Consider the following 12,476-nt stretch of genomic DNA (forward strand, 5'->3'; position numbering starts at 1 on the left):
GATTTATGACCTTAGAAGACTAATTATTCTAGTAATTATACAGTAATAGTTTTTTTAAGCTATTCATATGAACTGATCAGTGTATAATTGATACATGCCAAGTGTGCTTTTTGCAATCTTTATTAATTCTGGGCAATTTACTTCTTGATGTTACCAGTCTTCTGAGTATTTGTTTTAACCGCAGATCTGTACATTAAACTAAATGGTCCCCCTAGTGTTCATTGACGTAACTGCATTTAAAGCAGGGATTGGAGTACATGCATTCAAGATAGAATTTTGACTTTGTTACTGGTATTTTTTGTCTTAGTTGAAAAAGTAGCTAACGAAAGTCAAAAGACACCCAGGGACGTGGTGATGATGGAAAACTTCCACCACATTTTTGCTACTCTTTCCCGCCTAAAGATATCATGCCTAGAAACCGAGAAGAGAGAAGCCAAACAAAAGTACGGTGACCACCTGCAGTCTTATGTCATATACTCACTGGGACACCCACTGGAAAAATTAAACGTAAGTTCCATTTTCCTATCTCTTGGTCTAGGACAAAGTTCCACCTTCCATTTAGAAACATTTCTGGCAGCTTTAAACAGATTTAAATTAACAGTACATCCTCTCATTGCAAGTGAATGTTTAAATGAATAATAACAGATTTTATAGTAGTTTTTTTACTATATAATACTACATGCTCTGTCCAGAAAATCTACAATTTCACACCTGATCTTAGGTGACATGCAAAATTGTGCTTTCCCAAAATGATGTCAATCCTCTGCAATCTTGGAGTTGTCTCATAAAAATGTATTAACTTCACTAACTATATTCAATTAGTAACTTTATTAAGGATTTAAAAATGTTGTGAAAGAATTTGTCGTGAGCGAAACATTACAAAAGCTTAAAGCAAAATAGATTGGTTTTTCATGCTGAAAAGTATTTTCTCTTCCAGCAATAGCCTCATGTTCTTGAGCACATCTGTAGGTACCCAGAGGACTTTTTATACATATGTAGTTCAATACAGGAAGAATCATGTTCTATATTTGTGAAGCAAACAATATTTGGCACAATAACCCATTTGGTGCGAACCTGGTGCAGTGAAGGAGGTATATAGACGATGTTCTAATTATCTGGAAGGGGAACAGGAGTCTTTTAGCTGAGTTTTTAGCTTATATTAATCTTATATTAATCTTATATAAATCTTAATTTATATGGTCTTAAATTTACGACCATTAACTTTTTAGATCTAACCTTGTTTTCAAAAGAAGGGAAAATCCATAGTAAAACTTTTTTTAAACCAACTGATGGGAATGGCTTTATTGAATTTTCAAGTTGTCATCATCGTAAATGGCTAACCAACATCCCTATGAGGGTTTTTAGAAATTGCACAGAGAAGAAAGATTTTAAGGAACAGGTTCAAATTTTAAACAAGAAGTTTTTAGATAGGAACTATCCTAGAGAACTTTTATCTAATACTCAGAGAGAGGTGGAAGGTCTCCCGAGGGAAGACCTTCTAGTAAAAAATAATAGAAATAAGAAAGATGTAAGTAACTGTTCAGAGTTTGCCTTTTTGACGAAGTTTAACAATAAGGCTGATTTAATACAGAAATCGATCAAGAAAAACTGGCCGATCTTACTGCAAGATAAATATCTAGGAAAGATTTTACCCCGAAATCGCAAGGTAATATATAAAAGACCTGATAATCTAAGGAATATCTTAGCCCCTAGTGTTTTACCCAAGAAAGAGGTTCAAATGAGAAAGTTGATTTTTTTTATCAGAAAGACCCAAGGGCTTTTTTAAATGCGGCAGGTGCAGTACATGTAAATTCCAGAAAAACAAGATTACGGAATTTTCTAGTACTGTGACCAGGGAAACTTTGAAAATTAAACATTTTATTAATTGGCAGAGCAAGTTTGTGGTATATATGTTACAGTGTAAGTGTGGAGTCCAATATATAGGACGTACCATTAGAAAACTTCACATAAGATTATTGGAACATTTTAATGGAATTAAAAATAAGAATATGAAACATAGTGATTTTAAGGATTTTATTTGTATTGGGATTGATATGATTGTACCACATTGGAGGGGCGGGGATACTGAAAGAATGTTAGCCATGAGGGAGACAGAGTGGATATATAGAATGAAATCCTCTGTCCCCTCAGGGCTTAACACAGATTTGGACATACTGGCTTTTATGGATTGATTATATCACTAAATTTTTTATATATTTATCATAATTTTTGTCTGATGTCCCAAACTTCCTTTTGATTATGGAGAAATAGTTTTTAATATATGAACCAAAATTTGATCTTTAATATATATTTGGAATATGGTTTCGGGAGTGCTTGTTTTTTTAAGAATAAACACAAACATTTTTATGCCCTCAATTCTATGATGTTATTTTTATGCTTTCATTTTTATACCTTCATTTTTTGTTTTCCTCTCTAAGAAGGACTATTTATGTGAAAGATTACTTTTGAGTTCCTGAAGACCATTTTATAGATCTTGATGTCGTTTTACCTGATGTTCCTACCATGTACTATTATATGTATATATTACATCTACTTTCAATGGTTTTTAAGTTGCATATGCCTTTACCATTGATGTATATACTGATAATCATCAATTAATGTACCTTGTATGTTTTTTGTTGCCTATTGGAAATATAAAGTGGAAAATTTATTCATACTTACCGTAATTTTCTTTTCCTGGCTATTATTCATGGCAGCATATACACATGGGTTAGCTCCTCCCCTACAGCCGATAGGACAAGAAAACCACCAAGGTTTTAAAAGGAGGCTCCATCCCTAAGGTCCTCAGTCGGTTTACAAGCTCTACAGTACATAAATAGAGACATTAATGGGTGGGAAGTATATGCTGCCATGAATAATAGCCAGGAAAAGAAAATTACGGTAGGTATGAATACATTTTCCACTTTCCTGGCTAATCATGGCAGCATATACACATGGGGAATACCCAAGCTTACAAAGGGAGGGACAGAATAGCCAATCAAATAATCAGAATAATTCAACATAGATAGAAGAATGAACTGAGTTAAGTACTTGAGTACCAAATTGTGCATCATAGACTGTTTTAACGAACAGTATGAAATGCCAGACAAATGTGTCTAAAGAGGTTCAAATGCTAGCTTACAAAAAGTGTCAGCAGAAACCATTGCCATGGCAACCCATGATGCTGCAACAGCATGAGAGGAGAGTGCCCTGATACCCTCCAGCACAGGTAGAGAACGGACGTGACGTCCAAATTGTGCCTCATTAATTGCTTCAATATGTAATGCAGGACAAACTAGTTCAAAGAGGTCCAAATGCCAACTTTACAAAGTTTCACCAGAGAACATTGCCATGGAAGCCCACGAGACGCTGTAACAGCACTAGTGGAGAATGCCCCAAATTCTTTGGTACAGGTAGAGAATGGCATTGAAAGGCTCTCACTTTAGGCAAGATATTTGGTGCTACATGCAAGACAACCATATCCTGTTGAAATTCAGTGAATGGGGGTACACAGGATCAAGCCTGGAGTTCACACATTCACCTTGCTGAGGTACCAGTCACCAGCAACAGCAACGTCTGTGCTAACATCATGGAAGCTCCTGCTAGAGGTTCAGCCAGAGTCCGTGAGACCAGTGGTACGTCACATATTGGTTTCAACACCCTCAGCGGAGACTTGAGTTCAATTGTTGCTTACATGAAACAAAGCACCAGGGGCATCAACGCTCAATCGGTACCCATCAGTACAGGTAGAGTATGACACAGATAAGCATTCACCATAGGCAGGATCTTCATGTGCCAAATGCAAGACTACCATATTTGTTGAAAAGTAGTGAAAGGGGGTTCACAGGATCAAGCCTGGAGTTCACCCATTTTCCTTGCTGGGGTACCAGCCACCAGCACTTTCTGTGCTACCACCATGGAAGCTCCTTCTAGAGGTTCGAATAATGGTTCAGTCAGGGCCCGTGAGACCAGTGGTACGTCACATATTGGCTTCACCACACTCAGTGGAGGCATGATTTCAATCAATGCCTATATGAAGCAAAGTGCAGGTAAGTGCTCCTCTAGAGTGTTATAACACAGAACCTGTCAAGGCCTGAACGAGGAGTTATTCCAACAGACAAAAGCATGTCAAAGCTTAGTAAAGCCTGTATAGGATTGTAAGAGGATCTCAATTACCGTCTCAGGGATGCCTATACTAATATGGACTCCTGCATCAACACCAGAACTTGAGGATCCTGGTGTGTCATGGGGCCTTGTAATAGGTCTGGACGTACTGGAATTTCCCTTGGAGGATCCAGAATCATCTTATTCATCATAGGAATTAGAATCGACACGGTCTTCCACTGTCACCTTTTGCATTGCCTTTTTAGGAAAGTCAAAAACAGGAAAATATGTACATCAGACTAAAATTCTAAATTTGAGTCAATGTATCCTGAACCTGAGCATTCTGGTCCTAGCATGTAAAAAATACTTCTGGACCTGGTAGTTCCAAGAAATGGCCATCAGATCTATGTAGGGTATCAGACAATCTGCGTCAACCCCGAGGATACGTCAGGACATGGTTGCCAATCCACCTTGTCCACAGTTATTCAGCTCCAGCAAACAGGCATTGTATTCTGAGCCACTGTTTGTTCTTCTGTGTACTGATCATTATGGGCTGGAATTCCATCAATACGTATCTGTGAGACCCATCTTGATAGATATAGGATACAGTTGCATTAATATTTGAGCAAATTTGGACCCACTCGTTCTTCAGCAAGCCTCTGAAGTGAAGAAGAGCCTTGAAAATGACTTAATTCCATACAAATGAATGGAAATATTGTGCAACATGGTCCAAACACTGTGCAACCAATCTTATAAAAACTGGAATTCAAGCTAATAATTGACCAATGAGGTTCTGTTCACTGGAAACTCAGAGATCTAATCCCTCTTTCAGCTGTCAGGGTAAGGTGTAACTCCACTGATGGGGACATAGTAAGTGGCTGGCTCCAATAATCTTTCTCTTGTTAGACCAAGATAGGAAGGATCTGTAAGGAATCCAGAGATGCCATTGGGCCCATCTGACAAGTCTCCTGGTGGAAGCCAGGATTCCTAGTAGTTGCATCTATTTTCTTGCTGTTACCAAGCAGAAATGAAGAAACTGGCAGAGAAAACCTTTACAATCTGTGGAACTGTTCCGGAGATAGGGAGAAGCAGAGCATAGCATTTTCCACTCGGGAATGTCAACCACTGAGCTGGTGTGAAACTGCTTTTCTTGATATTCATCAAGCAGCCAAACTAGTTATGAAAGAACTATATACCTCTGTGTGCCTGCCTTCTGAGGGTCTAAAGCTATCAGAAGTAGATCCTCCATATAATGGAACCAGGTGGAGTTATGTACTCTCAATAACACTATAAGCACATATAAAGAGTCTTGGGGCCGCATTGAGGCCAAATGGTAGGGCACTAACATGTAAGTTCTCTTCTGAGCTAATGCCGAAGATTTCTTCTGCAGATTGGACTGAAAGTAAGCCTCCTTGAGATATATAGAGGTAAGGAAATTATCCTTGCAGATTGCTTGAGATATGGATTTGATTGACTCCATCCCGAAGACTCTGACATTCAGCCTCTTGTTGGCCCCTCTTAGGTCCAGTGTAGGCTTTCATGTGCTTTTCCTCTTAGCACCAGAAGAGAGGCGAAACTTGTCCCTGGAACTGAAACCGTTTTAAATGCCACACAGCTTAAATGCTTCCTAGTAAAAGCACAACCGCATAATGTACCACAATCTTAAAAATAAGGTACAGCTGTATAATGCACTAGTTTAAAGATATCAAAGCTTAAATGCATCACAGCATAAAAGCACAACTGCATAATGTACTACAGTAAAACAGGCAAATAATGTAATGAAGATAAAAAACATACATGTCCGTAAGTAAAGGGAGCAAATTGCTCACGTCCTAAGGGCTGTAGGACAGTAAAAAGACTGATGACCTTAGGGATGGAGCCTCCTTTTAAAACCTTGGTGGTTTTCCTGTCCTATCGGCTGTAGGGGAGGAGCTAACCCATGTGTATATGCTGTCATGATTAGCCAGGAAATAGACTTATCTCCACCCAACATATTTATTTATATACACTTCTGGATCCGTATCTCACTTAATGCTATGCATTGATATATATATTTGCCACCTTTTTACATACATTTTTATTCTATATATTTATATATTTTTTGTATTTTCTTCGCTTACCAGTACTATTTATATTATTCTTTAGGCTGGTAGTAATGAGTGTTAGGGGTCAGCTGGGGGGTAGGCAGGAAGTGTACACACAGACCGCATTAGTTTTGGTAGTTTTTTTTGTAGAGCGCCCTTTTTGCGGCTGTGTAAATTACCAATAAAGATATCCTGCGTTCCAGCGTGGACGCAAATGCGCAGGCCAGTCACGCGTACGTCATGACGGTGCGTTTGACGCTGCGCGTGCATGGGCGATGACGGAAATTACTGCACAGACCGGCAGATTCAAAAGGGAAGATCTTGAAGAGAGAAGACGCTCCTGAGGAAGTCGCAAGATGAAACGCGTTGAGCATATCCTGTGACCCTTCAGTTTGGTATTAGCGGTTTTATTTGCATATATGCTGTTTTTTAATTGTTTGTGCAATATTTTGCCTTTAGTTCATTATATATTGAACTTGAAAGTGGTTGACTTTGTGCACCTTTACTTCTATCTTTACTTGCACTTTGTTCATTCAGTCCAGTATTATGTTGTGTTAAGATGCTGTACCTAAGGGTCTTTGGCCTATTGTGGCCTTTTTATTTATACATTTTTTATTGCACATGTTTTGTGCTGTCAAGTGTGGATACTTTATCAATAAATTCTTGCTATTTTTTTATCTTTGTTTCTATATTCCTTTTTTACCCCCATTTTATATTGCTGATATAGTGACTGTGGCGCCCTGTGTTTTCTGTTTTTTGGTGTATATATTTGTGGTTGGAGTGACCTCCTCACAGAGGCTTGCCTGCACTTGGTTTTTCACTGCACTCCACCCACCTTTCACTTTATTTATTCTATATTTGTGAAGGACAAAACGTTTTGTTTTAGCTGCAATTAGGTATCAAAATAAACTATTTGATTTATCTGTCATAAGTAATAAAATAAATTGAAGATTATTAATTTTCATACTTCCCAAAGTTGGGAATTTATAAGATCTGGATAAGAAGAGCTGTGCTTTTTTAGATAAATTATTTGGAATATTGTTTTTTTTAACCACATGAAATTATTTGCAAAACATTAAATGGAAGGGGGAAATAGATGATGACTCTATGATTGGTCTCTACCCCTTCTTCTTGTGGACTTGCAGGCTGAGAATAATGTATATATTCTAAATGTACTGAGGACTAGGGACTGCTCAACCCCTGGCCCAAAAGGAGTTAATAGATCTACTGAGTACAAGTGGATGGCCAATCCCTTGACCCTGAAAGGGTTAATAAGGCCTAAAACAGTTTTTGTAGGTCCAGTGATCTTCACTTTTTTTTTTTTTTATTGTTTTGTTTATTTGTTACGCCAGTCTGCTCGTTCAGTGTGTTCTTTCACAGTGTGTGCAATGGGACTTTCACAGACCCTACATGTATAGATTTAGCAGTTTTACTTACACATTCAGTGATAATGGGAGAGGAGAGAGAGAGTTTGTGTGTGTGTGTGTGTGTGTGTGTGTATTGGCATACTTGAGTTTCAGACACAAGCATATGTATGTGTGTATATATGTATATGTGTATTTTATTTTTCTCTGTAGTTGTAAATGATGTCACTCTGTAGCTGTCATGCAAAAGCTTGCACCCGTTATTTTCCAGCTTTGTACAAAGGCCTGTTCTTACAATGGGAAACGTGTTGTTTCTAAGTTATGACTCTATAGTTTTTTTGTTTTGTTTTTCTATCATGTGGTGTACATGTTATTGAATCTGCATTTATAGCAGTGTGTGCCTATTTGTGTTACGTTTCTTATTGGGTGTGATGTTATGTTTTTCTGAAGATATTCTTTGAAGGGGTGAAAGCACGCGTTGCCCAGGGAATTGGCTATGAGGAAGTCAGCTACCAGCTAGCTTTTAGCAAGCAAGAACTGCGGAAAGTCATAAAGGACTACCCTGGAAAGGAAGTGAAGAAAGGCCTGGATAACCTTTACCGCAAAGTGGACAAACATCTATGTGAGGAGGAGAACTTGTTACAGGTAAATATTATACACTTTAGAAATTGAAATATTTTACTGTAAACCTAAAATAGCTAAGCTGTGACTGTAATGAAGTTGGAGATCATTTCACATCTGCAAAGTTAGCCTCAATATTGCCATTCAGATTTAATTTACTAGAATTCTGAGTTTAGTGAATAACGCTGTTTGTATTGCATGTAGTGTTTTCACTTGTGACTTAAACGAACACTTCTAGTCCCATAACCCATAAAGCTCTTTGAAGTGTTTTTAGTGCGCTGAAGCTGTATCTGAAAACCTATCTTTTAAATCCTTTACATTTTAATAATGTTGTTTCATTGTCATCTCCTACAATGTGTATTCTGTGTGCAAGCCAGCATTTGCAGGAGTTGTGCTGTGAGTGGGTGCACACATACAGCAGACTACTGTGCCAATCTGGAAACTAAGCTATGTGTTGCAAAAGCAGGAGACTGACTTGAACAGAATGAACATGTTGGAGCCATACAAGTTTTGCAATGGCTCAGTAATGAAGCTAGACTTCCCTATATGACATAACATCAGTGGGTAGTGTGTAAATGTAAATCACTGAAATGGCACATATTTTAGAGATCTATTTTCAGGACATTTTATAGGACCCCATAACCTATACAATGAAGTGTAGTGGAAAAAGTGCTCGGTGTGTCCCTTTAGCTGGTGATAACGATAATTTGTGTAATTAAAGGTATACTTCTATTTCCAAACTGAGTATAAAGTAGAAGCGACTAAGCTTGGCCCTGCAGAGATTTGTAAACTGCATTTACCACCTTTGTGCAGGTGAGCCATTCACATTGCTATTCAGAGCCAAAATAGTTAACCCTGATCTAGTGAGCAGAGTAAGTGATTCTGTTTCAAATAAATCTTGGGTTTATGACCTTATATAATGCAAGATTTCATTTAACCTTTCATCTTATGTTTGCTCTGAATAGATGTTCTCACAGAATCAACCCAGTAGCTCTGTTTTATAGAACGCTAGGGTGAGTCACAAAGGTTCTTTCTCCTCCATTGCTCCTGATTATAAAGGGGATTATTTGAAAGAACATCCCTCTTACTTTCAAATGGCCAAAGCTCTCACAGAACACTCTATACTCTGGGTAAATGTGCCATATTTAGCAATACAACATTTCTTCTGATATGTCCTTTCAATATTTACTATATGACAAGCAGGATTAACCCATTCTGCCTCAGCATTCCAAGGTGTAAGGGTCGGTGCTGATAGATGGCTTATAATGTGTTTTGTTTTTTTTCTTCTCTCCAACAGGTGGTCTGGCACTCCATGCAGGATGAATTCATCCGTCAGTACAAGGACTTTGAGGGTCTCATTGAGAAATGTTACACTGGAGCTGGTATTACCATGGAATTTACAATCCAGGACATTCTGGATTACTTCTCTAGCATTGCCCAGTCGCATTAGTAACCAGCAGCTTAAAAAGGCATAATATGAGCAATACTGCACTTTATGTATTACTTGCATTAACAAGCAGTCCCTACAAAGGGTCACCTTATATTGTGTTTGTGCTATCTATAAAACTACTGAAAGGAATTATAACCTTTTGTAAACTTGCCACGGCTAACCTTTTGAGTGCATATGGCACACTTCTGGCACTCAGAGGGTTAAATGTAATCATTTACAGGGCAAAACACACCAGAGAAAGAAGAGAAAATGATGAGACATCTGTTATGAAAGATAAATATGCTAATTTGTTCGCTGATCGCTAACATGAGAACTGAGCAGTACTTTAAAGTGTGATGTGTGTCCTATATATTCAGAGCACTCTGAAAAAGCTTTCGTTTTTTTCTGTATTTCTTTTTAAAAATGTTTTTAACCCCTTAAGGACTCATGACATGTGTGACATGTCATGATTCCCTTTTATTCCAGAAGTTTGGTCCTTAAGGGGTTAAGCTAATGGTTTATTTAGTTGATGCCAAACAGGACAGTTGTGGGAAAAAAATCAAAACTCTGTCATGATGTATAGAATATAAACCAACTTGTGCCTGCAAAATCATAATAATTAGCAGCAGGTCCATCTACTAAACTTGTTTAAAATATGTCCTGAATTAGTCTACATCAGGGCATGCACAGAGGTAAAAACCCCAGGCTTTTTAAAGATGAATTCAGAATTACTTCTTCCATACTTAGCTGTTGTACTATAAACAAAAAACACTGATCTTATACAGGAAAAGAAAATCTAAATGTACTTGGTTAAAGATTGTTGTCAGGAATAGTAACATTTTAAACTGTGCCATCCAAAGGTCTTTTGTTTAAACACCGTTTTCCTGTTCATGTTATATAATGCACTGTTAAAGGGAAATGGGTTTAAAAATAAAACTGTTGTGGTTGTTAATCTGCAGCTTTACATTATCACTGCAAAAATTGTCACGTCAGATAGGAGTTGAACCCTTTTGTTGAATTTAAGATATAGGTATAAATTTTAAAAAATTACCAACAGTTTGCTGCAAATCGGTTTCTGCTGTAACAAATTTAGAGAAATGTAGCCCAGTAAGCAGTTTTATTCATGAAACTCCACCAAATAGCTACGTTCCTCTGCGAGAAATATGCTTGTAGTGAACCTTTACATACTACAAAAAGGATTCAATGTCAGGAAATAAATATATTAAGTAAAACTGTTTCATACTTGTTCAGTACTTTTTGTGCCAAAACGCTTGCTAGAGATATTCTTAGCCAATCTATGTTGATAATGTTGAATAAACGAATTCATATGACTATGCAGCAGTCCTACACAGAGTAGTTCCATACTAGTTTGACTGTAATGGACATAAGCAGCTGAAGGTGATCCAATACAGCTGTAGTGATAGATTGAGATTTGTATAAACACAGCAGGGATTTAGGAAGCAAGTTGTATTACTTACAAGGAAGAGGTGATTGTTTTCAAAGAGAAAAGGAAAATATTGGAAATTGTACAGATTTGTCAGATTAACAACAAAACGACTTACTATGGACAATAAAATGATTGTATACATTATATATATATATATATATATATATATATATATATATACACACACACACTTTGCAAGCAAATTATTTTGCGTATCCTGGTAAGGACTGTCTTGACATATCCTTTCTCACCTAAAATATTCTTTAGTAGTCATATTATTATTATTATTATTATTATTATGTTATTTATATAGCACCATCAAATTACGCAGCGAGGTGTGGCATGGGCTGCATAAACAGAAACAAAGTGATTTAACTCCTAAATGACAGTGAATTGAGCAGTGAAATTGCAGGGGAATGATCTATACACTAAAACTGCTTTATTTAGCTTAAGTAATTTAGGTGACTATAGTGTTCCTTTAATTGTAAAATTATGGTAAGATTCATTTTCCTTGTGTAAAACTTTAAAAGAATGCAAACAAATCTTACTCCATTTTGCAGTCGCTTCCTTAAAGGTCTGGATTCAGTGGGGTGGATGGTTGAATATTAATAGGCAGCTACAAACCACTAAAGGACAGGGGTGGAGGATCTTCTCATGTGAAGTACATTGGATTCCATTTAAGTTCATTGTGTTTCTTAGAAGATTCCAATGAAGATCCCTCAGACATCGCTTTGAATTGTGTATTTTTGCTTATGTGCTAGAAGTGGTAACATCTGCTGACAAGCAGAATAATTATGAAAAGCTGGCAAACATGCTTGCAGAGTTCCAAGTTTTCTCTAATTTACCTTCTCTTCGCAAGAAACACTACATCAGATTCTTCATTGATTGATTATATATGCAGAATAGGCAGCAGACTCAATGGTGAGAGACCCACTCGAATAGGAACCTTACGTTTCCTACAGGTTAATCCAAACCCTTTATTTGATTGTATGTAAGCTTAAATAGGAGCACACTTGTCATGCTAGTCATTTCTAAGCTATTGCTATCAGACACATTGCAATTTCAGATTTGTAACAATGGAGAAAAAAGAACAAAACCTATATTCCTTATTTTGGCTCTGCACAGAGTTCTAAAAGCGTTATGTACAGGAGGAAGCTGGCATTCCCAAAATATGTGTTGAATTTATGATTTGATACATTTGCCATTGTACATCTAAGATGATCCTTGGAGTGAATATATGTATGTGCTGCATTCCATAGCTCTATTATTTTGTAATTCATTGGGTGTGTTCGATATAAACAGATGTTTATTAACTGTTCTTCATTGTCTATTAAGCTTTGATAAATCTGATGTCCATTAGAACCAATGCAGTGTCACTCTAAGCTTATCTCGGTCATAGTATGTCTTTCAACGTGCTTAAAGCTTTT

The 12,476-nt window shown here is 37.1% G+C and overlaps 1 protein-coding gene across 6 annotated transcripts in view; it reads left to right on the forward strand.

Moving 5' to 3' along the window:
• EXOC1 (exocyst complex component 1) overlaps positions 1 to 10,029 on the forward strand; it is a 52,114-nt gene extending 42,085 nt beyond the window's left edge. For all 6 annotated transcript variants that reach the window (XM_063458025.1, XM_063458027.1, XM_063458028.1 and 3 more), the window contains 3 exons: positions 308 to 507; positions 8,003 to 8,197; positions 9,471 to 10,029. In XM_063458025.1, the coding sequence (XP_063314095.1) occupies positions 308 to 507; positions 8,003 to 8,197; positions 9,471 to 9,623 (548 nt within the window). In that variant the 3' untranslated portion in view covers positions 9,624 to 10,029. The remainder of the gene's footprint in view (positions 1 to 307; positions 508 to 8,002; positions 8,198 to 9,470) is intronic.
• The last annotated feature ends 2,447 nt before the right edge of the window (positions 10,030 to 12,476 follow it).

The sequence above is a fragment of the Pelobates fuscus genome, chromosome 6 (genome assembly GCF_036172605.1).
Source record: "Pelobates fuscus isolate aPelFus1 chromosome 6, aPelFus1.pri, whole genome shotgun sequence".
Taxonomy (NCBI): domain Eukaryota; kingdom Metazoa; phylum Chordata; class Amphibia; order Anura; family Pelobatidae; genus Pelobates; species Pelobates fuscus.